Source organism: Phyllobates terribilis, unplaced genomic scaffold (assembly GCF_046119375.1).
Source record: "Phyllobates terribilis strain yellow unplaced genomic scaffold, ASM4611937v1 Scaffold_11__3_contigs__length_659146591, whole genome shotgun sequence".
NCBI lineage: Eukaryota > Metazoa > Chordata > Amphibia > Anura > Dendrobatidae > Phyllobates > Phyllobates terribilis.
In genome coordinates this window covers 170,393,334-170,420,358 of record NW_027362771.1, presented here as the reverse complement: position 1 = coordinate 170,420,358, position 27,025 = coordinate 170,393,334, and the positions used below count along the sequence as shown (strand labels likewise).

Below are 27,025 nucleotides of genomic sequence, written 5' to 3'. Positions count from 1 at the left end.
AAGTGAAAACCATTTCCGGTGACTACCTCTTGAAGCTCATCAAGAGAATGCCAAGAGTGTGCAAAGCAGTCATCAAAGCAAAAGGTGGCTACTTTGAAGAACCTAGAATATAAGACATATTTTCAGTTGTTTCACACTTTTTTGTTAACTATATAATTCCACATGTGTTAATTCATAGTTTTGATGCCTTCAGTGTGAATGTACAATTTTCATAGTCATGAAAATACAGAAAAATCTTTAAATGAGAAGGTGTGTCCAAACTTTTGGTCTGTACTGTATATTTTCTATGTACATTATAGGATTTTAAACAAATCATTACACTACTAATGTTGTATGGTCAGATCAGTAATTACATCACTTTGTGTAAGGATTATAGCCTGGAAAGGTTGAAAGAAAAGTTATCTTCTGAGTCACTAACACAGAATGTGTATTGATTGGACATGCTGAACTTTTATTCCATGGGATTACTAAATATCATTCAGCCTGTGGATAACCTAAGTAATGGGTAGGCATGTAATTGACCCGTGTTAGTATTATATGCATTGCATAGTTGTTGTTTCACTGTGCCAGCTAAAGACTGATTGATTTTTAGAACTTTCTTAGTTTCTGAAATTAGATGCTGAGGTCTTTATACCATCTATTACAATGATTTATTTCAGCCTTAATTCACAGTAGATGCAGTTTTTGTTGCTTATATATGTCCACGTGGATAAACATGCTCTATTTTATCTGACCGTTGTTTGAGCTAATGAGTTGTTCTCTGCACTTTAAACATTCTAATTTTCTCACATTATCAAGTTTTTATGAGATGGAACTTAACCAACAATGACTAAATAAAAAGAACATAATGTGTGCATCCGAATTTGAACTCCACGTCCTTCATAATGTATTCTTTCACTTTGTATAAAGAAAGCAAACGACATTGACGTCAATAACATGTATTGTGCCCCACATGATTGTGTGGCACTAATGGTTGACTAATGGTAGCTCCAGAAGAGAGAAGATATGGAAGCAGCAGGAAGGAGAAATAGGAGTTGCTATGCAATGATGTGCAGGGCAGGATTATCTAGATGATGGGTTCTTTTAAGGAATGGTGTTAAGTGTATGTCAATACAGTTGTATTGATCTACTTTTTGCTCCCATTAAAAGAATGTATTTGTGAGTTATAACTAAGAGCATGTAAGCTTGAAAAGCGCTAGCAGATATGTATGTGCTTTTAAGCTTTTGCCAATGGACTCCAGGTTTTAGTGATGAACCCAATGGTGGATTTAGTCTGTTAGGTTTAAGCTTTATTAACCCAACACGTGTTCTCTTTAAAATGAGCAATCTGGAAAGGAGTGGAACAAACTAAATACTTGCCTGTAGAGTTTAGACAGGACAGTGGAGACAACATGTTGGAGTCAATAGTTTGGTTCATGAGACTGATGTTCATGATGGATTGTCTACTGCAGGTGGTTTTTGGAGTCTCTGGCATACATGTGTTTAAAAGCGTATATGAGACAACTTTCTTATAATATTGTTAAATTTTATTACAGAATTTAATAGATGGATGCAACTGTAAAGTAAAGTTAAGCTAGATCCAAACGCAGCATTTTGCACCATTTTTCGCTGAGTCAAAGATGCGGAGGCCAAATATTGCGCTCAAAGGTACATTTTTGCACATTTTTTATGTTTTTTAGGATTTTTAATTCCATTGCCGATCAGTGAGGATTCAGGTCTTAATCCCCCCCCCCCCCCTCCCAATTTCTCAAAAGCCTGCTAAGAAATACCCAGTTCAGGAGGTATGAGTGCACAGGTTCTGCTTGAGTGTTTAGACAGAGTGGAGTATGGATTCACAGTGGAGTATGGATTAGTCTTTTGCTCTGTACTTGCACATAAGTGGTAGATATGTGCTATTGCCTACTGAGTTACAAGATGCAGCCTCCTGAGCTGTTGATCTTCCTGCTGAGCTGTTGATCTGCTTCCTGAGATGAATAAACATGCTTCTTGAGCTTTTTAACATTATCTCCTGAGGTGTTGAACCCTGCTTCCTGAGCAGTTGAACTCTGACTATTGAGCTGTTGAATAGAGATGAGCGTTGTTCTACTCGAACTGTTCGCCAATCTCAAATTCGAGCTGTTTTGGGCGGTGTTCGAGCCGGTCGGCGAACACGAACAATTTGAGAAAAATTCGGCTGTTCGAGGTTATGTTCGATAACTGTTCGTGCACCAAAATCATAACTGGATTTTTTCTCAGTAATGATGAAAATTAATGTTAATACGCAGTTTGAGTGTACAGCAGGGCGGGGGGAGGGGCAGGGGATGGATCTCTGCAGGAACAATGAAGATCTCCATTTTTTTTTCTCTTTCCCGCATTTGCAGTGGGGAGGTGCAATCTGTCAGCCTATCAGCAGCGCACACACGGAGCGAAGTGCTTTTTTTCACACAAGCAAGGGCATGTGTGATTGGCAGTGTATGTCACATGTCCTTGCCCTATAAGACCAAGCCATTTTCCCCGTCGCCACCATTTTCTCACTGCTGCAGCTGCGTGTTAGACGGCACCGCTGTTGCTGTGTGCGCTATACCTTGTTAATTTCAAGCCAATTTTCGCACAAATATACAGATAGCTTGGGAGTAGGGAATAGTTGTGATTGCAGTCCTTTTAAGGACTAGGTTACAGCATTTCCTACGACTTTTATCAGGCAGGTCTGTGCTCTTAAATAGATAGATTGTGGGAGTAAAGACTAATTGTAATTGGAGTCGTTTTCAGGACTAGGTTACATCAGTTCCTATCAGTTTTTGCCAGGCAGGTCTGTGCCAGTGCTGTGCAAGTTTTTTTCACAGCATTTGGCTGAATCTAGCAAAGCTAATCCTTTTTGGCCTATTGCAGAGTGTGTTAGTCAGTGGAGTAGCCTATCTGTGTTGCAAGATATACCACCTGTGTAGAGAATACCAATTTTTTTACTGCACCTAGTGAAGTAAAATCTTTTGGGCATAGCATCATTCTATTAGTCCATCTATACTGACCTCCATCAGGTTGCAAACTGAATATAATCTTTTTCTGCATCTAGCTCTGAAAAAATATTTGGGCTTCTAGCAGTGTGTGGGACTTGGTCTATTAGTCCATCTATACTGACCTCCATCAGGTTGCAAATTAAAAATAATTTTTTTCTTCATTTAGCTCTGAAAAAATATTTGGGCTTCTAGCAGTGTGTGGGACTTGTTCTATTAGTCCTTCTATACTGACGTCCAGCAGGTTGCAAATTGAATATAATTTTTTTCTGCATCTAGCTCTGAAAAAATATTTGGGCTTCTAGCGGTGTGTGGGACTTGGTCTATTAGTCCATCTATACTGACCTCCATCAGGTTGCAAATTAAAAATAATTTTTTTCTGCATCTAGCTCTGAAAAAATATTTGGGCTTCTAGCAGTGTGTGGGACTTGGTCTATTAGTCCATCTATACTGACCTCCATCAGGTTGCAAATTAAAAATAATTTTTTTCTGCATCTAGCTCTGAAAAAATATTTGGGCTTCTAGCAGTGTGTGGGACTTGGTCTATTAGTCCATCTATACTGACCTCCATCAGGTTGCAAATTAAAAATAATTTTTTTCTTCATTTAGCTCTGAAAAAATATTTGGGCTTCTAGCAGTGTGTGGGACTTGTTCTATTAGTCCTTCTATACTGACCTCCAGCAGGTTGCAAATTGAATATAATTTTTTTCTGCATCTAGCTCTGAAAAAATATTTGGGCTTCTAGCGGTGTGTGGGACTTGGTCTATTAGTCCATCTATACTGACCTCCATCAGGTTGCAAATTAAAAATAATTTTTTTCTGCATCTAGCTCTGAAAAAATATTTGGGCTTCTAGCGGTGTGTGGGACTTGGTCTATTACTCCATCTATACTGACCTCCATCAGGTTGCAAATTAAAAATAATTTTTTTCTGCATCTAGCTCTGAAAAAATATTTGGGCTTCTAGCGGTGTGTGGGACTTGGTCTATTAGTCCATCTATACTGACCTCCATCAGGTTGCAAATTAAAAATAATTTTTTTATGCATCTAGCTCTGAAAAAATATTTGGGCTTCTAGCAGTGTGTGGGACTTGGTCTATTAGTCCATCTATACTGACCTCCATCAGGTTGCAAATTGAATAAAAAAATTTTCTGCATCTAGCTCTGAAAAAATATTTGGGCTTCTAGCGGTGTGTGGGACTTGGTCTATTAGTCCATCTATACTGACCTCCATCAGGTTGCAAATTAAAAATAATTTTTTTCTGCATCTAACCCAGCCAATAGTTTTGGCCTAATACCACAGTTTGGCCACTCAGCTCTGCTCGGTTACCATCCATTGTTTTTTTGTGCAAACAACTCCAGAGTTGTGAATTAGTTAACCACCAAAATGAGTGGAAAAAGGCCTGCTGCTGGTGGAAAGGGGAATAGGCGTGTTGGGAAGGGGAATAAAGGTTGTGTCCGTGGGGTAGGTGCAGAAGAAAGACCATCTTCCAGCCAAACTAAAATGTCTACTTCTTTTAGCGGACAATGTGATAAGATCCCTTTCTTACGGCCACGCCAATCGCTACAAATTCCAGATGAGGCACAAAAACAGCAGGTGCTTCAACGGATATCAAGTGCTCCTTTAAGTGGGCTCTCCTCCACATCAACTTCAACATCACAAATACTCCAGTCCTCAAAGGTGTCACCCAAATCGCACTTGCTTCCTCACAGCTCCCAAATCTCCAGCTGCCCGTCTGAGTATGAGGTAGAACAGATGGTTGAGTCTGCAGAGCTGTTTACTCATACTATAGCCTGGGAATCAGAGGTCGACTCCAGCGCTTCTGTGAATCCAAACGAGGAAATGATCTGCACTGATGCCCAGAATCTTTATGAGTCGGATCCAGGACCAGACGCAGAAGGTTCTGACCATAATGTAGACCCTCATTCCCAAACTGTAACTCCTGTTGGTGGAGACAATGAGGAAGACGATGATAAGACTCAAATACCTGATTGGAGCGACAACTTTAGTTTTTTGTCAGGGCAGGAACAGGTTGGCTCTGAGGACGACGGGTGTGATAACGCACAGGGTGATGATGATGAGGTCGGAGATCCCACTTACTGTCAACCCACAGTCAGCCAAGAGATGAGGTCAGCAGAGGAGGTGGAGGAAGATGCTAGTGACGACGAGGTCAGGTTGCGCCTTCCTGGACAGAGACGTAGTACTGGAAGCACGTCAACAACTGCATCCTCAAACACAACTCTGCCTCTCACCACAAGTCGTGGTGGCTCTTCAGGTCGCATGGGTGCTAAGCCTTGCATAGCCTGGGCATTTTTTCAGATCGATAAAGATGACCCAACTCGTGTTATCTGTAACATTTGTCAGCAAAAGCTAAGTAGAGGCCAAAAAATACATAGTTTGAGTACTTCATGCATGAACCGGCACATGGACATGAAGCATAAGTTGCAGTGGGAAGCTCAGTGTGCTACAATGCGGTCTAGCCGGCCGGGCCAACCACCGTCTGCCATATCTTGTGCATCCGCGGCCTCTTCATCCTCTGTGACTGGGGGGACAGCAGTCACACCTGTTTTGGGGCGCAGACCTGCCACCTCTTTACCCGCAACAGCCAGCGTGATTGGCAGGTCATCATTTTCTTTGGGGTTGGTAACACCAGCTGGTCTTGAGCGCTGTCCGACATCGATAGCACCACCTTTGGATCAAGGCAACCTAACATGTCCGCCTGCATCTTCCTCACAGACCGGCAGTTTGCCGGGGACACCCTTATCAACCCCGTCTAAGCACAATAGCCAGCCCTCGGTCCCTCAGATGTGGACAAGTAAAAGACCATTTCCTCCTAGCCATGAGAAAGCTAAGAGGTTGAATTTCACCATCTGCAAGCTCTTGGCTACAGAAATGCTGCCTTTCCGCCTGGTGGACACAGAGGATTTTCGAGACCTTATGTCCGTCGCAGTGCCCCAGTACCAGATGCCCAGTCGGCACTACTTCTCAAAGAAAGGTGTGCCTGCGCTCCACCAGCATGTCGCACACAACATCACCGCTTCTTTGAGAAACTCTGTGTGTGACAGGGTGCATTTCACCACAGACACTTGGACGAGTAGGCATGGACAGGGGCGTTACATGTCGCTGACTGGGCACTGGGTAACTATGGTGACAGCAGGACAAGGGGCTGCTGTCCAAGTCTTGCCGTCCCCACGAGTTGTGCGTCAATCCTCTTTATGTCATTTTTCCTCCACTGCTTCTGCCTCCTCAACCTCCTCTCGGTCTTCCACCTGCACCCAAAGCCTGTCTGGTCATGCCACAAGCTTTCTAACTGCGCAGAAGGGATCCTGCACACCTCCTTACTATGCTGGCAGTAGGGCTCAACGTCATCAGGCGGTTTTTACATTGAAATGTCTGGGAAATGTGAGTCACACAGCTGAGGAGTTGTGGTCAGCTCTGGAGAACCAATTTCATGAATGGTTGTCTCCACTGGACCTGAAACCAGGGAAGGCCGTGTGCGACAATGCTGCAAACCTGGGTGCGGCCCTTCGCCGGGGCAATGTCACACACGTGCCTTGTATGGCTCACGTGTTGAACCTGGTTGTCCAGCAATTTTTAGCCCACTATCCCAGACTAGATGGCCTTCTGCAGAGGGCACGGTCGCTGTGTGCTCACTTCCGCCGTTCGCATCCCGCAGCTCAGCGACTTACATCTCTACAGAAGTCGTTGGGCCTGCCACTTCACCGGCTAAAATGCGATGTGCCTACCCGGTGGAATTCAACTCTGCACATGTTGCAGCGACTGTGGCAGCACCGACAAGCCCTGGTGCAATACGTTCTGACGTATAGCCTGGGCCAACGAGATTCAGAGGTGGGGCAAATCACGCTGGAGGAGTGGTCTCAGATCAGGGACCTATGCACCCTTCTGCACAGTTTTGAAATGGCGACGAAGATGTTTAGTGCTGACGATGCCATTATCAGCATGACTATTCCGGTGATTTACATGCTGGAGCACATGTTAAACAGAATTCGGAGTCAGGTGGTGGCACAAGAGGAGGTGGAGGAAGTAGAGGAGGAGGAGTTGTATGCGGAAGGGCTAACATCTGCAAGGTCCAGACGGTCGGCAGCACCAGGGCGGCAGGCATGTGAGGGTGGGGGAGATGATTTTACCAGGGCGCATGGTAGCAGCCAAACTAGTGAGGAAGGTGCAGGAGCCCAGGAAGAAGTGGAGGACGAACTGATGGAAGACTCATCAGATGAGGGAGACCTTGATCACATTTCTGTTGTGCGAGGTTGGGGGGAGAGGACAGAGGAAGGAAGCATGATTGTTACCTCGCCACCAACACAACAGGGACTTGGTGCTCCTGGATGCGCAACACACATGAGTGCCTTCTTGCTGCACTACCTGCAACATGACCCTCGAATTGTGAGAATTAGAAATAATCCTGACTACTGGGTTGCCACACTGTTAGATCCCCGGTACAAAAGTAAATTTGCAGAAATTATTCCTGCCATAGAAAGGGATGCACGCATGCAGGAGTATCAGCAGAGACTGTTGCAGAATCTTACATGTGCTTTTCCACAAAATACCAGTGGTGCACGTAGTGAATCTCACAGTTCCAACTTGCCAACCGTGGGACCGTCAAGTGTTCAGCACTCAAACCGTAACAGAACCACAGTATCTGCTGGTAACATCAATTTTGCGGAATCATTTCACCACTTTTTTAGCCCATCCTTTGCAAGGCCACAGGAGACAAGAAGTCTGACACATAGTCAACGCCTAGAGACGATGGTACAGGAGTATCTCCAAGTAAACATTGAAGCCACGACTGTGTCACTGGACCCTTGCTCTTTTTGGGCTTCCAATCTGGATAAATGGCCGGAGCTAGCCACTTACGCCTTGGAGATCTTGTCATGCCCCGCAGCCAGCGTTCTGTCTGAACGTGTGTTCAGCGCTGCTGGTGGTGTGCTGACAGATAAGCGCACGCGGCTCTCCACTGATAATGTAGACAGACTCACGTTCATAAAGATGAACAAATCATGGATCCGAAACGACTTTTCTACCCCTGTGTCATCCTGGGGAGAGTAAAAGCTTGATGATTGGTTAAAATCACCCTACCAACCGTTTTAAGCTTTCAAATTACTAATCATGTTTATCTGTATCTTGACTGGAAAATAATTTGGGCTTTGTAGCAGTGTGCAGCACTGATCCTATTAGGCCATCTATAATAAGCTTCACCAGATTTAAAATTAAAAATAATTTTTAGCTGCATCTAGCCCGGAAAATAATTTTGGGGCTCCGAGATGCGCAAGACACATAAGTGCCTTCTTGCTGCACTACCTGCAGCATGACCCTCATATTGTCAGAATTCGAAGTAATCATGACTACTGGGTTACCACACTCTTAGATCCCCCAAACTTTTCGATCAACCTTTTCATTTTAATAAAGACCAAAAAAATGGTCATTTTTGAAATTATAAGCATTAGCAGGTTGTTAGAAACTGAAATCAAACAGTTTTCAACTCAAAACTTTATTCTAGGTGATGTTACATTTTCACATAGGACCCCTTGTTCGAAAGGAGCTTCTGAACTCTCTCGTCCATTGAATTTGTCAGGTTTTGGATGGTTTCTGCTTCAATTGTTTTGCATGAGGACAGAATACCCTCCCAGAGCTGTTGCTTAGATGTGAACTGCCTCCCGCCATCATAGACACTCCTTTTAATGATGCTCCAAAGGTTCTGAATGGGGTAGAGGTCAGGGGAGCATGGGGGTCACACCATAAGTTTGTCCCCTTTTATGCCCATATCAGCCAGAGATGCAGATGTTTTATGTGCAGCATGAGATGGTGCATTATCATGCAGAAAAATGATCTTGCTGTGAAATACACGGTTCTTCTTCTTGAACCATGACAGGAAGTGCTGTTTGAGAAAATCCACATACATTATGGAGTTCATCTTTAGCGCCTTCAGGGATCCTAAAGGGGCCGACAATCTCTCTCCCCATGATTCCAGCCCAAAACATTACTCCACCTCCTCCTTGTTGGCGCTGTAGCCGTGTTTGAGCCATCCTCCACTCCATTCATCTGGACCATCGAGCGCTGCACGGCACTCATCCGTGAACAAAACAGTTTTGAAATCAGTCTTCATGTAATGTTTGGCCCACTGGAGCCGTTTCTGCTTGTGTGAAGTGGATAGAGGAGGTCGACAGGATGGCGTATGCACAGCTGCAAACCTCTGAAGGACCCTGCATCTTGTTGTTCGGGGGACGTTGGAGGCACAAGCAGCTTCAAAAACTTGTCTGCTGCTATGACAAGGCTTTTTTGCCGCTGCTCTTTCAACCTGACGTAATTGCCTGTAGGAAAGAGTCCTCAATTTGCCCTTATCAGCACGCACACGTGTGTACTGTGAATCAGCTACATACTTCTTGATTGCCAAGACACTTCATCCTGATCATCTCACAATGTTGATTGTAGTCATGCCTTGACCTAAACACTCCACAATTTGTTGCTTCTCAGCAGCCGACACATCCTTTTTCTTTCCCATTTTGGCAGAAAATGTAGGCTGCTTAATAATGTGAGAGAGCCTTCTTAAGTAGTCTTGCCTTTCATTGGACACACCTGCCAAACTAATTAGCACAGGTGTCTGCAATTGCTTACAGTGATATAAAGAGCCCTGACACACATCACCATCAATGAGTTTAACTGACAAACAAACAAATTCTTCCCTTATCACTCCTAAACACTTTTTGCATAATAATTTGGAACGCGGTGTACATGTGCTTTTCCACAAAACACCAGTGGTTCACGTAGTGAATCTTACAGTTCTAACTTGCCAACCGTGGTCTGTATGGAATTGTTCAATAAAGGGCCCAAAATTAAGATAACATAGATGGGAGAGGTCTCTATGAATAGGAATTCCTAAGTATTTGATACCCTGTGAGGGCCAGGCAAAGGGAAAGTTGGACTGGATGGAATCCTATATGGATTTAGGGAGGGAGACATCGAGGGCCTCAGACTTTGCTGCATTGATTTTAAAATTTTACCATGTAACAAAGTGATCTATTTCAGCCATAACAGCAGGGATGGATATATGTGATTGAGTGATATATACTAGGACATCATCAGCAAATAGAGAGCACTTGTACTCGGTGCCTCCCACCTCAATCCACCTAATATTGGGGTTATGGCGAATTGATGAGAGCAGGTGCTCCGTCACTAGGATGTATAAGAGAGGGGACAGAGGACATCCCTGCCTTGTCCCATTGGTGATTGTGAAAGGTGATGAAAATGTTCTGACGCACCCCCTGGGCCTTGGGACACCCGGAGCCGGACCCTTTTTGGTGGATGCTGGTGGTTGTAGTCTTCGTGGCGGCGATCCGGTTCCGTGGCTCAGGGCGGTCAAACCAGTGGCGGAACTATTTATGTGGTTTTGATGTTTAAATGTCCGACTACGCCACCCGTGGATTGCGGTCAGAGTGAACCGCCGCTACAGGGCAGACCGCTAAGGCTGGTGTTGTGGGTGCAGCAGAGCGTAGCATAACTCCCCACGGGAGGAGTATAGCCTCAGGGCAGTGTATGCGGAGGATGGGGGTGATGGTGCAGGGCAGCAGCAGTAACGACATGGAGTCAGTGATGCAGTTCAGGGCCTTTACTCACAGTTCTTATTATCCAGACCACGTCTGCAGGTAACGGCTGCCCACGTCGTACTGTGCTCACCAGGTGAGGGGCTCAGACAACTCCCAGATAACTTTGGAGCGCTTCACAGGACCCCCTTTGTGTGTCCTTTGTCTGGCCTTTCTTACCAACACTTCTGTCCGGCTGCCTCGGGCCTCCTCTTGGTAAACTTGGCGCCAGTTTCCCTGACCCTATGTGGTGCCTTCCTAGCGGGTGGAGCAAGGGGCTGCGCCACATAAAATGTCAGAGCCTCCGGTTTCTAGCTGAGGGTCGTTTCCTGCCTCCACTAGTTCGGGGACCGGTCTCCCCCTTTGGCCTGACCCCTCCACGCAGGTGGATTCGGGCGTGCGGTGGCGACTCGCCCGTCCGCACCCCTGGGATCCCTTCATTCCTCGTTCCTGGAGCCTTCTCCGCTCCTCTTCCTTCCTTCTCCCTCTTGCAGGCCTGGGCCTCTGTTACTAGGCCCGCCTCCGGAGCAGAGCTCATGCAGAGCCCCTGCTCCCTGCCACTTCTGCTCAGACTTCTCTGCACTGAACTAAGATGGTGCCCACCTTTTATACTCCCTTCTCAATGCACCCAGGAACTGCTTCCTCCCTGCTCCTGCACTGCAGGGTTCCCCTTCCTCAGTGTTCCCTCCCCCCACTCCAGCCAGGGACAGGGACTGTCGTGCCCATCTCAGGGGCATATTGGTCGCCCTGCCCCACGGCAATGTGGTGTAATGCATGCAGGTGTCGGGTCCTGATCCACACTCCATCCTTATCTGAGAGTGAGATATCACACCTCTGGGTGAGGTGCAATACGTCTGTAGCAACCGAGCCCTCGGTGCTACAGTTCCATTTATCTTCAGCCTAGGTGACGTATTGTGATACAGGGCCGTGATTTTGGCTATAAAACGGTCCCCTAGACCCCTACCCCAAGCTTTTTAAGAGAATCATATATGGCGTGCCAGGAGACTCTATGGAATGCTTTCTCAGCATCCAACGAGAGTATCTACTTACAAATTTTTAACTGCATCTAGCCCAGGAAATACTTTGTGCCTAGTAGCAGTGTCTGCTAGTCAGCGGATTATCCCGGCTGTTAAGCAAGCTACACCACCTGTAGTTTGGACACTTAATTTTTTCAAAGGAAATGCTTCGGGACCACGGGATACTTAGTGAAGAGCATCAGGAGGCACCCCAAGGCATAGGGGCTGGGACTGGCACTAGGATGCCTTGCGGTGGACAGCCGAGCTCGATCCTTATAAAAGCTTTTTAACTGCAGCAGCTTTAGTGGACGCTACTGGAGCTGGAATTACGCGGCTGCTGGCATGAGACTTGCCCTCCAATAGATCCTTGTAAATGGATTTAAAGTGTATTCATTCAAATTAGAGGGACAATTTAAATTAAAAAGCTTAGAGCTGCCTCCACCACAGGGGGGCTCTCTCGACCCACCAGCGGACAGGCACCAGTATTGGGAGAGGGGGGCTGGCCGTCAGGGTTCACCGCGGCTCTGGCACAAACCCGGCGACACGGAGGTGGCACGGGCAGGAGCGGACTGGCCGTCTCGGCTTCTCACTTTTTGGATTTTAGAAGGGCATGACATGCCTATATCTGTGTCTTCCCCTCCTTTTACTCCTCCACCTCTTTTCTTTTCGCATGACTATATGTACTTGTCACTTTTCCATGTGTTAGTTGTGTCTTCTGAGCAGTTTGTCAGCTTTTGGACACCTTTGAAGGTGTTTTCTATGTGTTTCTATGTGTTTTTGTTTGCCTGCCATTGGTTTTAACGGTGTTCGAAGGTGTTCGACGAACAGTTCGACGAACAGTTCGGCGAACACACGGGTGTTCGACGAACCGAACCGAACTCGAACACTACGGGGGTGGCTCAACACTACTGTTGAACCCTTCCTCCTGGTTTGTTGAACTCTAGTTCCTAGGCTATTGAACCCTTCTTTCTGAGCTACTGAACCCTGCTTTCTGAGCTGTGGAGCCCTGCCTCCTGGGATGTTTGACATTGCTTTCTGAGCTGTTGAAACCTTCCTTCTGAGCTGCTGCCTCTTTTCTTTAACCCTCCGTCAGGGGCAATATGTTTCATAACGAGTTTAGGGGCATTGCGCCTGTCAGGCACAGGCTAGAAAATTGGCTATATTTTCCTTTTTTTAAAATTTCAATGCTCTAAAAGTGATCAGTTACCTTAATAGGAATGTAATAAATGGCTTCTCAGGTTTCACACAGCCTTTAAAGTTAGGAAGGTACTGGGAGGAGGGTGTTTCCCAGACAAACCACTGAAAATAGAGAAATGAAACTAAGTGAGCTGCGCCTGTCAGATCAGTTGCCCCTGACGGAGGGTTACAACTCTGAGCGCTCTCACTTACAAAGTGTCCCTGCTTTCTGAGCTGTGGAGCCCTGCCTCCTGGGATGTTGGACATTGCTTTCTGAGCTGTTGAAACCTTCCTTCTGAGCTGCTGCCTCTTTTCTTTAAATCTCTGAGCGCTCTCACTTACAAAGTGTCCCTGCTTTCTGAGCTGTGCACTTCTCAGTGGTCTTTTCTAGGTATATGTACTCATTAAAGGGAATCTGTCAGCAGATTTGCTATTTAATCTGAAAGCAGCATAATGTAGGGTCAGAGAGCCTGATTCCAGGGATGTGTCCTTTACTAGGCTGTGTGCTGTAGCTTCAATACAATCAGTAATTTATAAGAAGAGGATTATCACTAGAGGACTATGTGTCTCGTGCAAGGCATTCAGGCTAATCTGTGAAACTCAGCCCCCCCAACTGATTGGCGGCTTGCTGCAGTGGGGTGTGGAGGGTTATACAGGGTTCAGCATTCTGACTACTGTTACATCTACAGCAAAAAAAAATGGATTCTATCAAAACTACACAAAGCAGCCCATTTGGCAATACATCACTGGAATCAGGCTCTTTGCCTCTACATCATGCAACTGTCAGATAACATGGTAATAAACTGCTGACTTTCCCTTTATACCCTTTAGCAAAGTACTGAAACGTCTACAAACACCGCATTTTTGTGTTTGGGGGGGTTGAAGCATTTTTTACATTTGTGCGATTTTCTTCAACTCATTCAACATTCTCTGGCTATAGAAATTTACTGGATCTGAAAAAGGAGAACTTAGACTGGGTAATCACAGCCTTTTCATGATTTAACCTCATCTACCAAAGAACAATATTACCGTATGTTCATGCAAAGTGTCAAGTGTAGGAATTATACTATCATAGTGATTGGAGTAGCATGGCATTCTCAGTCATATGCTTGTGATTCAGGAAATATGATAAAGAAGCTCTATGTGATTAATGTCTCATTGTATCAATAATTCCATATTATTTAGTAGATTTCAGGATTTCACTGCCTATTAAATTAAGTTTAAAAAAGTTGAGGCTACATATATACGTTGCATGTTTGGTGAGGAGTTCAGCACATAAAACACTCAGCAATTTACTTAATCCCATACACATGGACATACTTATGCACATTTTATTTGGAATCTGTAAGAAAATTGTCGTTTGTTGCATTTTTAAAATCCATAGCCATAGTCAATTTCTTGCACAAATGCAACTTTTGGTGCAGATTTTACCCATTAATTCTAATGGAAGTCATGAATATGCAAGTTAAACTGCTGGCCTATTGGAGGCCTCAGATATGTTTCTGCAACAAAAAAATAAACATAAAAACTAGTGATGAGCGAGCACTAAAATGCTCGGGTGCTCCTTACTTGAATCGAGCACTTCGGATTGCTCTGATGCTCAACTCGAGTAACAAGTATAATGGAAGTCAATTGGAAACTCAAGCATTTTTCTGGAAGACCCTGCCAGGAGTTCTGGGGGCATTAAAATCACTGAAATGGATGGAAAAAGTGCTTAAATTGAATGGGAACAGAATGGGGAAGATGCCTGAACATATCTCCGACTCACAGGTTGCTGCTGAGAGCAATGTTGTCAAAATATTACACCACTTTTACGGACTGACAATAAAACATACCAAACCAAAGATAAAATGGATTTTAGAGAAAAAAATGTTGAGAAACATTCTTTACAGTATAATGAATTGTATATAAGCAAATTAAAAAAAAGAGAAAAAAAAACACATTTTCTTCACCTCTTAGGCTATGTTCACACATAGCGTTTTTGTCACGTTTTTGCACTTTCTCATTGCTTTCAATGGTGAAAAAACACTTCAAAAACACTGAAAGAATTGACATGCTCCTTCTTTCAAAAATGCAGGAAAGAAAAAGAATTGCGTGCATGAGATTTCTGAATTTTTTTCCAATTTGGAAGGAATGGGACTCCTAGACTGGTAAAGCATATGCACTATGTGCAAGGGATTCCAAAAATTAGAAGGAGGCACTCCAATACACCCTGGAACACACGTAGAGTAGGGCCTCAGAAAACATTTAAATTTAGAAGGAGTAGTACTTCTGTAACGAACAACAAGGAGTCCCAAACTCGAGGCCACTACTCAGGGTACAACTGGCACAACAAGGACCTTCAGGCATCCGACTCCGATTTTGCTCTAGCTAAAGTGGGAGACAGTTCCCCCTGTGCCAGCTCAGGGCATCAGGCAGCACCGAAGCTTCAAATAAGTTGAACCAAGGGATTCCAAACATTTTTTTTATCTCCTTAGAGACCTTTGCCAATGAAAATTCATGAACCATGTGGGTGAAACTTCTTCAACCCATCCTGGGGAAAGAACACCATAAGTTCTTTGTCAATTTATTCACACAAGAGGTGCATTTGGGCCTTTGGTCCTTTCTCCCATTGTATAAATGCATCTTTATTTTTATTTTACACAAAGTTGAGTCAAATCTGAGACTCAGAGGGCACAGTCACTGCTCCCTCCCTGCTTAAGTTTATTTTGATTCTGTGGGTTTTTAGTGCCAAGGGCACAATAACTGATAGGCACATCTGCCTGTCAACTGAAAATGCTGATAGGCTGACTGTTCTCAAAATGAGCAAAGCCTGGATTGTTCCAGACTTCTCAATCCCAGCGGATGACAGCAGCAGAATGTAAAGTCAAATCAAATGTTCATTTTTATCTGTTGAATTCCCATGCACTCCTCCCCACCCCAAAAAGGGTATACTGTTCATGGTTTATTATTTGTCTTGTTCTCCTCCTCCTTCTACACCATATCAACAGGCTTATCAAGCAACTCTCGCTCCAAATTTTTTGAGGGTCATCAGGCAGCCCTCACGCTAAATATATTTTCAGGGCTATATATTTTATATTGCAAGTGGGAGCACAACAAATATGGTCATCCACGAGACCTAGCTTTCTATGCCATTTTGCATGGGGACGAGGGATGCCACTCTTGAAGCCAGAACAGTGCAAAAAGGTGGTTGGCTGGATGTCAGATAATGTTTCCAGTATGTTTCCCAGCACCACTCTGTCTTACACAAAGTCCAGTCTCACTAGCCAAGAGTCTGAACCACATAATCACCCTGATCCTCCTTCCTCCCACCATGGCAAGTCGCAGGAGACAAGTAATCCCACACTCGGACACTCAGAAGAGCTCTCCACATTTACATTAATTGATTATGGCCTCTCACCCCGTACATTTCAAGATGGACATGAGGAGATTGTGTGTAGCGATACCCAAATATTTTAGCAATCACGGTCAGAAGAAGACAACGGTGGAGAAAAGCAATTACTGTCCCAAGAGATATATTATGATGATATGCAGTTGACAACAAGTGTTGTTGTTAGGGCAACAAGTCACAAGGACCAGAGTGTGGAAGTGGAAGATGAGGTGGTGAATGATGAAGTAACTGACCCAACCTGGGAAACTGCCATGCAAAGCAAGCACAGCAGCTCAGAAGAGGAGGGATCTACAGCATTCCCTTAACCCCTTTAAAGCCCATGACGTACTAATACGCGTCTGTGCCCTGGACTTTAAGAGCCTGACCCGTATTAGTACGTAATGGCGATCGCGCGCGCACATACTATGACCCCATTTTGGAAACTAGACCCCCCAAGGCACCTATCTAGATGCATAGTGAGCACTTGGAACCCTCAGGTGCTTCAAAAATTGATTCGTAAAATGAAAAAGTGGAAAAAAAAATACTTTTTCATTTTTACGAATCAATTTGTGAAGCACCTAGGGGTTCCAAGTTCTCACTATGCATCTAGATCGGTGCCTTGGGGGGTCTAGTTTCCAAAATGGGGTCATTTGTGGGGGGTTTCCACTGTTTAGGCACATCAGGGGCTCTCCAAACGCAACATGGCGTCCGCTAATTATTCAAGCAAATTTTACAATCAAAAAGTCAAATGGCGCTTCTTTCCTTCCGAGCCCTGGCATGCGCCCAAACAGATGAGGTATCTGCGTGCCCAGGGGAAATTGCACAACAAATTTTGGGGTCCATTTTTTCCTGTTACCCCTGCTAAAATAAAAAATATTGAGTCTAAAGTAACATTTTTGTGAAAAAAGTTAAATGTTCATTTTTTTCTTCCACATTCCAAAAATTCCTGTGAAGCACCTGAAGGGTTAATAAAGTTCTTGAATGTGGTTTTGAGCACCTTGAGGAGTACAGTTTTTATAATGGTGTCACTTTTGGGTATTTTCTGTCATAAAGGCCTCTCAAAGTGACTTCAAATATGATGTGGTCCCTAAAAAAATGGTTTTGTAAATTTTGTTGGAAAAATGAGAAATCGCTGGTCAACTTTTAACCCTTATAGTTCCCTAACAAAAAAAAATTTTGGTTCCAAAATTGTGCTGATGTAAAGTAGACATGTGGGAAATGTTATTTATTAACTCTTTTGTGTGACATATCTCTCTGATTTAAGGGCATAAAAATTCAAATTTTGAAAATTGCAAAATTGCAAAATTTTCGCCAAATTTCCATTTTTTTCACAAATAAACGCAAGTGATATCGAAGAAATTTTACCACAATCATGAAGCACAATATGTCACGAAAAAACAATCTCTGAATCAGGGGGATCCGTTGAAGCGTTCCAGAGTAATTGCCTCATAAAGTGACAGTGGTCAGAATTGTAAAAATTGGCCTGGTCATTAACGTGAAAACCACCTTGGGTTGTAAACGGGTTAATGGCACATTGGGTGAACCTTTTGGAGGCCGGGAGCGAGTCGGACCCTTGGATGGCACATGTGCTACTGACACCAAGGATTGCAGGCCTTAGTTCCATCAGGATTTCCTCCACCTCCTACACCAGTTCCTGCACCCCCTCCTCCTTCTCATCCGCCATCTCCGAATTGTCATCTGTGAGCATGTTGTCCATACAGCCTTAGAACAGGAGCGGCGGATGTGATCGCAGTCAGACATGAACGATGATCGCATTCAATGCTTGGACTGGCCGGCGGCTCTCCGGACCTGAGCTATGCAGCTGTCACACTCTGGTCAGGAGAGTCGCCGGCCTGTCCGTGCACTGCAATGCGATCATCATCTGTGTTATATGACCATCTAACTGCACCCGTAAAAGTGATTATTATTTTTTTATATAATAATAATTGTCATTATTATTATTATTATTAGATTTTTTAAGGCTATAAAACCACTTTTATTATGTTGTTACTCTTTAATGTTTTATTTGGTTTGTGCATGTATCCTCTGAATTGCAACGTGCTGTGGGTTATGTTTCATTACGACTATGTATAGAAAATTGTTATTGTTATGATGTTATTTTTGTTGCTGTTCCTGTTATTATTATTAGTAGTAGTGGTAGTAAATATGTCATGTATAACATTAGTCATGGATTTTATGTGCAATACCATGATATAGCTTACCATACACACAGGCCTCGGGACAGTTTCTTCATTTAATCCTTTAGGCTATGTTCCCACATATTGCAAATGCTGCGTTTTTTTTTCTGATTAATTTTTTTTAGTGCAATTCATCCATAGAAAATTCATTTCATTTTACAGTTCAAGCAAACTGCATGTAATTTCATGAACACTCATGCCCACTGGGTGTTTAATGATGCTGTTAAACTGTGCTTTTTTTATGCATTTTTTCCCTTTTGGCTTCTATTAGGAGCCTGAAAAATTGCATCTGAAGATTTTGCACCAAAAACACATAAAAAAGGCAACATAAATTAATAAATGCAGCTCAAACACAATAAGAGCAGATTGCTATTGTGTATTTTATTGCTAGCAAAATGCAGTGGAAAGAAAAACATTTTTGCACATGGCAACAAGGTATTAATCATTTTTGGATGTGGTTTTACGTGCCATTTTGGAACAACCTTGTACAATTTTGTAAGTCAAAGTGTAACCCTGGCCAAAAGTATGTGAGAAGAGATACTATCAGTAAGGGCTCTTTCACATGTCAGTGTCTCCGGTACGAGTGGTGACAGTTTCCACACGTACCATAGACACTGACACTCGCATATCCATTAAAATGAATGGGTCTGTGCACATCTCAGTGTGTTTTCACGGACCGTGTGTCCGTGTGCTCCACACTGAGACAATGCCGTTTTTTTGCGGATACACGGTCCGCAAAACGTACCACACAGATGACATCCGTGTGTCATCAGTGTGACACATACCGGCGCCTGGGAGCAGTGCTACAGTTAGCGCTGTTCCCAAGCGCCGGGTGCTGAACACTACCCTAATCATGGTTCCCTGCCAGAGCTGTGATCATCACCAGCAGGGACAATGATGAGGGTAGTAGTAATCTTCTCCCGCAGTGTCCCCACCTGTAAAAAATGAGCGGCTCCAGAGCTGCACTCAGTGAGTGACCGGACACAGCTGGAGCAGAATACCACTGTCCTCATGACTATCCCTACTGGTGTTGATCACAGCGCCGGCAGGAACCATGATGAGGGTAGTGTTCAGCATTGGCGCTTGAGAACAGTGCTACCTGTAGCGCTGATTCCCATGCGCCTGTCCGTGTGATCCTGATTTGGCACACGGGTCGGTACACGGTTGCCACACGTGTGACACACTCGGACACACAGACACACGGGACATGGATATCTCCGGTACCGTTTTTTCCGATACCGGAGATATGCGGACGTGTGAAATCGGCTTTAGCAGGAATACTTTCCTGCAACAAAATTTCATGCACTTTATTTTTGCTTTAGAATATATTTTAGTTGCAATGCAACTACGTAGTTGCCACTACTGGACTCCTAGTAGTTCTCACTATAGAACTTTCAGGTTAAATTTTCCACATTGAGCTTTTATTGCTGTGTGTATTCACTGTGCAAAAAACGCAGCATTTTACAGTTCCAGGAAAGTGAATGAGGTTTATAGAAATCTCATGTCCACTGTGTTTTTTTCTACCTAGCATACACTGATCTGCGGTGCATGTTTGAAATTTGCAACTTGTCAGTTTCTCTTGCAGGTTTTATGTTCGCATTTTCCTCATAGAATTACATTAGGCTATATTCACAAGCAACGTTTTTGCTGCATTTTTTTCTGCAGCCAAAACCTGCTCTCTCAGCAGTAAAAACACTACATTCAAAATGTCAATTTTTTGGTGTTTTCATGGTGTTTTTCGATGTGTTTTCATTGTGTTTTGTACATGTTTTTTGCAGTATTTTTGGGTGCGAATTACATGTATGCTTTGCCTACACTACGTCTTTAATAAAGTTAGTTTTATTCATAAAAAATGCTTAAAAATTGTGTGAAAATGTAGTGAAAACTGCCATTGTGTTTTTTGCAGCATTTTTTCACTATTTCATTGCTTTCTATGGTTGAAGGAACGCTGGAAAATGCTGAAAGAAGTAACTTCCTGCAGATTTAAAAAACGCAACAGTTCTCAAATTCAGTCTGGAAAAAAAGCGTGAATGAGATTTCTAAAAACTCATAGCTTTTGCTGGTACTGTAAAAGCAGCTTTCATTCTGCATAAAAAATGCATAAAAAAACACTGTAAAAACGCTGCTTGTGAATATAGCCTTAGAGGCAGGAAATCCACAGGTAAGAAACGCACTGAAACCACATGTAATTTTCACATGACTACCAGTAAAGTTTTGTCACAATCAAATACCAGAAAGTATCAAAAACAAAGCAGCTTTACTTATTCATGAGATAACAAAAAGAGATGAAAAACGTAATGAAAGCACATATAAAAAACATACTCAAAAATGCAATGAAGAAATGCAAGTAACCTAACTTAGCTAATAGGTGAAGAAATGCTGACAGAAAAACTGCAACATGAAAAACTCACAAATACTCATCGTGGGAACATAGCTCTATTTAGCATTTACCAACTTTTATTAAGTTTACAGCAACTTCAATATCTCAGGACCTAGGACCTTGAAATTGTTTTCTTTAAAGTGCTCACAAAAAAAACAGCAGTTCATGTTGTCAATACAGAGGGGTATCACCGGGCACTAACATTTCCCCCACACCACCCCAACTCCAACACCCACATATAATAAGTTGAAGTAGAAAACAGCTATCAGATCTACACGTTCAATTTAAAGATGGGTTTTCCCCATGAGACAACTCTTAGGTAGAATGTATAAATCCTTGAACTGCTATTTTTTTCAACTGCTTCTTAGTTAATTCAGATTTTAGGAAAGATGGGTGATTTCCATAATGGCTTTCTTTAACGATTTCTCAGACATTGTCACTGAAAATCCATAACTGCAGATTTATCACTGCTATTATGTATTATTTCCTTCTCTGCACCTATATTTTTTCCCAACCTAAGCAGACTTGCCATTGAAAACTCTAGAAAAGCTAAGTGATATCCCCTGTAGACACTATTGTCAGCCTAATGGCCATATTGTCACTCAGCTTTCCCAGAAATATACAGAAATGAGTAATGACTCAATAAAATATTAAAAGACTTCACACTACATGACAACCGCCAAACCCTTAATTAACATCAGAGACATTTTGTAATTGAGGAAATGTTCTTTAAAGTATAACATGATGTTTTTTTATACAAATGTGCCCAAATATTAACATAGGTTCACACGCTGCTTACAAGGATGTCTCAGGGTGGATTGCTAAAAAGCACCTGACACTCTCCAGAGGCTCATTCTTACAAACAAGCACATATTGTTAATAATTCAATAAGGAATGGCTTTACTTGCAAAACTAGGGCAAGGTGGTGTAAATTGTGCTTACGTCTGTCAGATGCAATTTACATTGGCTGTCATTTTACACACTGTGGCATGCACTGTGTGACACTATGCTGGAGGCTTTTCAATTATATGCAAATTATACAAATTAGGAGTAGTTTATGCAGATTTTGAGAGTCTACCCCAGTGCAGTAATTAAAAGGAAGGCATAGCAAATAAAATGCATGCTAATGAGATTTTGCAGTATGAAGTTTTCCTGTTCTTGACTGTCAGTTGGGAGCAGGCAGCAAAAAAAAGAAAACTGACACTTCTCTTTTTATCCCCAAACACATGACAAATCAAACGTTGGTGTAAGAAGCCAATAACCATGTATTTTATTATTACCGAACCCATGATAAATAAGTTAATTAACTGCATGTGGATGTGTCCCACTGCTGCTTTCCACGTGATGTATCGCTCTTTCGAATCAATATGGAGATCTTAATTGCTACAACAAGGGATAAAAAGTAAAGCATGCTACTTCTAGACTGCCAGCACCTTCCCACAGGCTTGTTCTCTGTCAACTATCTTTATTTCCATATTAACACAACAGAATTTAAAAAAAAATCAAGTAGGAGATTGTAACTTGGATTTTCATTGTTTTAAGGTGTTTTTTTCTTTTTTAAATCATCCACCTGTTTTGCTATGTGGATAGTAGGTAGACATAAACCAGTACTTTTGCATAATTTATTATAAGCTATACCTTGCCTCTTTTTTTTAATTTATTTCAATGTATTGTCACATGGCACATACTCAGTAAGGCAAAGAAGATGAAACTGTCTACCATATGCATTGAGGCTATGTCCAGTGTAGGGTTAGACATAGACAAAAAAGGTGGGAAAGATGTTTTAGAAGTGGAAGTGGGCCCCCTTGCCTCTTGGGCTTTGGCCCCTGTGCGGTTGCACCAATGCTATGTCCACCATTGGTCCAGTGGTTGCATAAACAGTAGTAAATACTGGATCTTTCCGCATGGATATATATAAGGAGAAGATCAAGAGGAGTAGCATGCCTTAAAATTTGACACATCATAAAGGCATCAAGCTCTGATCATGATATAGATGTATCAGGCAGAAGCTTGCCAGTTCCCCAGCAACATATCCTGTTATTTGGAGATATAGACATTTAAACTGGATTCAGGGAATGGAGAGAGTGGGATCAAATTAAGAAAAATAATTTAGAGTGAGGGTGAAGGAGAGGTTCAGAAGGAAACCTTTCAGCCATGGTAGTGAAGGATAATAATGAGACACAGAGAAGGTGGGGGCATCTGCTGACTAAAGCAAGGTGGGTGTTTTATGTCATTATAACCTTAAGCATAGCTAAACTGCACAAAGGAGGTAGCAAACAATGAGAGACCTCTGACAATCAGTTATGGAGAGCTTTCTATGCTTTATGCTGTACATTAGTGCACATTAGTAGCAAGTATATAGTTACCTTCTTTCTCCATGTATCACATATGAACTCCGGAAGAAGCCAAGTAATTCATTCTCTATAATAGCATTATAAATGATCTTCAGGTTATAACTTTTCTGTGCCTCCAGGGTCCTATTAAGAACCACCACTAATACCTGGTTGGGTGGATAAGAGAAGAAGTTGGAAACTTTGACATCCCCTGCCACTTTGTCCTCTGCTACTTGGACTCTCTCCACATTTAATCTGTGGGCATGGACCACAATGTATCTGCTAGAGTTTAGACACTCAATCTCCACATTAAGTTCTCCAGAAAAAGTAAAGTTTTCCATGAAAGCAGTGATCATCAGATTGTAGTGCAGAGGTCTCAAGTGTGTGGGTAATCTCAGATAAGTCCATGGCTTCCAGTCTTCTTCCTGATCCTTTTCCTGCAGATGATTGGTCCCATCCCCAGCATCCTTACCCACCTCCAGATTTTGGTTAAACCTGGCTGCCTCCAGGATGCTGCTGTTAATTGTTCTAGTGGATCCATCTGTGCATTCCTCAAACCGAAAACTGAGGAACACTGCAATGATAGTCACAATAATCAGAGCCAAGATAGACAGAGCAAAGCCCAGAACTAGCTTCCTGTGAACAGTGATCTGCCTCTCAGTGGTCCTTGGTCTCACAGCCACTGTGTCAGCCCATTGGTCCTGTAGACCTCTGCCGTTCCTCATCCCGGAGTCTTGGATCACCATTGAGCTGTGAAGTAAGCTGTTCTTTTGTCCCTTATTGAGCACATCCATAGCAGATCATCCTGGAACTCCAGAGAAAAAAAGGTACCAGAAGAACACTCTGAAGGCAGATGTCCCACACTAGGACTTGGAGCATCACAGGCCACTTCATATTCTAGATGGCAAAAGGAGGTGACGATTAACCCTTCCTGCAAGATGTCATAACTGGAATCCTTCTTGATCTACTTAGGCTGCTGTGACTGAGCAGGAGCTTCTGAACTTGGGGAGGAATGAATGGCTTTGGTTCTGGACAAGCCACTTTGTTTATAGTGGGATTTACAAGGCAACTCTGGGCTTATGAGGGGGAGGAGAAGTGACAGGACTGCATGACATTTCACAGAACTCCAATCGTAGGCAAGGAAATAACACACACTTCTGATTGGGCTGGTGTCCCCTTCTCATGCAAAGAACACAGATCCAAGACACAAATCCATCCCGGGGAAGTTGCTGTGCTTCCAGCAGGCTCATGTCCTAGAGCATCCCCATCTGGCCAGCACAGCTTTCCCCAGCACACTCTCTACACGGTGGATGCGGATTCTTCTTGCAGCATCTGCTCTCCTCTGTGTCGAGCAATGCCAGGGACAGTGGACCAGGACTCAATCACCAGGATTCAGGATCCAAGCAGGATGCAGAAGATAAGGCAAGTGGAAGAGTGAATTGACTAGTATTTCCTAGCTAGAGATGTAAGGTTAGAATCATATAGCAAACACCCAGCTTGCTGTAGTGAGTGTATAAAATGAGCAGAGCAGCTGCCCCCACCATCTGCATGTCTCATTAATATCCCTCCTATACTACAGTGGCTGCAAGGTTTCCCTCTGTACCTCTCCTTCATTCTCATTCTCCCCTTTCTATTTATTTTTCTTAATCAATCTGTTTCCCATTCTTTCCCTCCCCCATATCCAGTTCATCAGCATATGTCTGGCAATAACAGGATATGCAGCTGGGGGGAATGTAGGCTCATTGCTGATGCATCTATCTCAGCAACAGTGCTTGATGCTTTCCTGATGTGTCATATCATAAGATGAGTTATTCCTCTTGTACTCCTTGATCTCCTCTCTACATGTGTGCATGCATCAAGTAAGTGTGGAGTTCCAACATTAACTGCATGCATCCACTAGACATAGTTACTTCACACCCATAGCCTATGCCATGGTAGGTGTCTGACAGGAGACTGACTTAGCAACAAAGGGAACAGTTCTATGACATTTGCTACTTTGAAAAACATATAGTATTACAGACGTTGAAATTAAGGTGTGTGTAAATATATATATACATATATATATATATATGTATATACATATATATGCATATATATCTATATATGTATATATTTACATATATGTATATACACACATATACACACACATATATATATATAGATACATATATGTACATATATATGTGTCTGCTTGTGAAATAGTCATTAAATATAATAGGAACGCTGGGTGATGGCCAGTATGGTCCCCAGTACTAATCTATTTTATTTTTCAATAATATCGGAAAGCTATATAATTTCTCAGAAATTTGACAGAAAAATCAGAAAATACGGTAAAAATCCATGTTTTTTGAGGAGTAGGGTGCCACTCCGCTTTCCTGGGAAAAGTTTTAATTATAGGCCAAATAGAAATGTTATCAGCAAGTTTGTAATAGTTTTTTTTCTTTTTACTACTCCAACTTTGTCATCAGTAAAAAAGAACAAGCAGATTTTTTTTTGTATGTTACATGTTCTTCAGATGTATTTCTGTGTTGCTTTATTACCAATGAAAGGAACACTAAACTCTGAGACTGACTTCTGAATGGCAAGTCTACCCAAGCATGTAATAACACACTCTCAGAGGATGGATCTCTGTGTAATATGGCAAATTTGCTATTCTGTGCCCTAAGACATTTCTGTGGTAGTAGATGTGGCAGCTAAATATGCTGTTAATGAAATTTCCAGGCACAGATATAACTAAGGCAAACCTGAAAAAGATTATTTTTCGTCTTTTCACAACAAAATAACTCAAAAATTTACCCTTATTTATGTCTAGCAAACACAACTATAACAGTTACGCTATTAGTTTAGAATACTTTTTTTTAAGTAAAAGGTTGCACAATAGTTACACAATATGATAAATGGTATTAATTGGGGATATGTAGGAGGGGAAGAATGGGCAAACATTGATTCTGAAATGTAAATCAAAGAGTGAGGGTACAGAAGAGGCATAGAGAGGATCTGAGCAGAAGTCAGTGCAGTGCAGAAGGGATATTAGTGAGACATGCAGAAGGTGGGGGCATCGCCTCTACTCATTCCATGCACTCACTTCAGTGAGCTGGGTGTTTTGTACTGTACATCATTATAACCTTACATTGCTAGCAAGGGAATGCTAGTCAATACATGATTACACTTGCCTTGCGATCCTCCTGGCACCCTAATTCATGATGCCTGAGCAATCCTTGTCATCTGTCTCTGCCATAGTTTGACACACAGGGAGGCAGATGCTGTAAGACGAATCCTTATCCAGTGAGTGCTGTGTGCTCAGGGAAGCTGCACTTCTCCTTTATTCTGCATGGTATTCTAAATCAATCCCTTTCCTATGCTTCCTATCACCAATTTCAAGCTGGTATCTGTAAGTATAAAATATCCGGATATGCAGCGGTGTAACAGTGCATGATCCATTTCTGATATGTCAAATCGTGTTCAATCATACAGGACCTACATAAGTGTGCTCATCTCTAATACCATAAAGTACTTTACATTTAACCATCTAAGAATTCAACTATTTACAAGTGCCCCTGTGCCTTATTGTTTTCTACAGTATAGCCATAGTATTTATCGTAAATCTTTTTACTGCCAATACATTAAAAGATAAAGGGGTTGCATGTATGTTACAATTTTCAGTTTTAATCCCTAGTCTAAACATTAACACTATATAACTTACCCACTACTATCTAGTATGTAGAAGAGTAGAAATGTTAAGTGTAGGGCAAAATGCATCTCATTTTCTTAGTCACAGATCCTAAATGTAATACTACCATAGCTTGGTTTAGTAATCCGGTTCTACATGTCAAAACCATTTGTATTACATATGAAGACTTGCTCCATTTAATTCATGGGCTACAAAGCCCATGAAGTTGTAAGATTCTATACAATATATGTAAGATATATGTTAGATTATAGAAAAGTACTATTAATTAAACAATA

General features: G+C 42.6%; 1 protein-coding gene across 1 annotated transcript in view; it reads right to left on the bottom strand.

Moving 5' to 3' along the window:
- TRHDE (thyrotropin releasing hormone degrading enzyme) overlaps window positions 1-24,914 on the bottom strand; it is a 1,416,750-nt gene extending 1,391,836 nt beyond the window's left edge. Inside the window, exon 1 of the mRNA XM_073651798.1 lies at window positions 23,093-24,914. Within this exon, the coding sequence (XP_073507899.1) occupies window positions 23,093-23,853 (761 nt within the window). The 5' untranslated portion in view covers window positions 23,854-24,914. The remainder of the gene's footprint in view (window positions 1-23,092) is intronic.
- Between the last annotated feature and the right edge of the window lie 2,111 nt (window positions 24,915-27,025).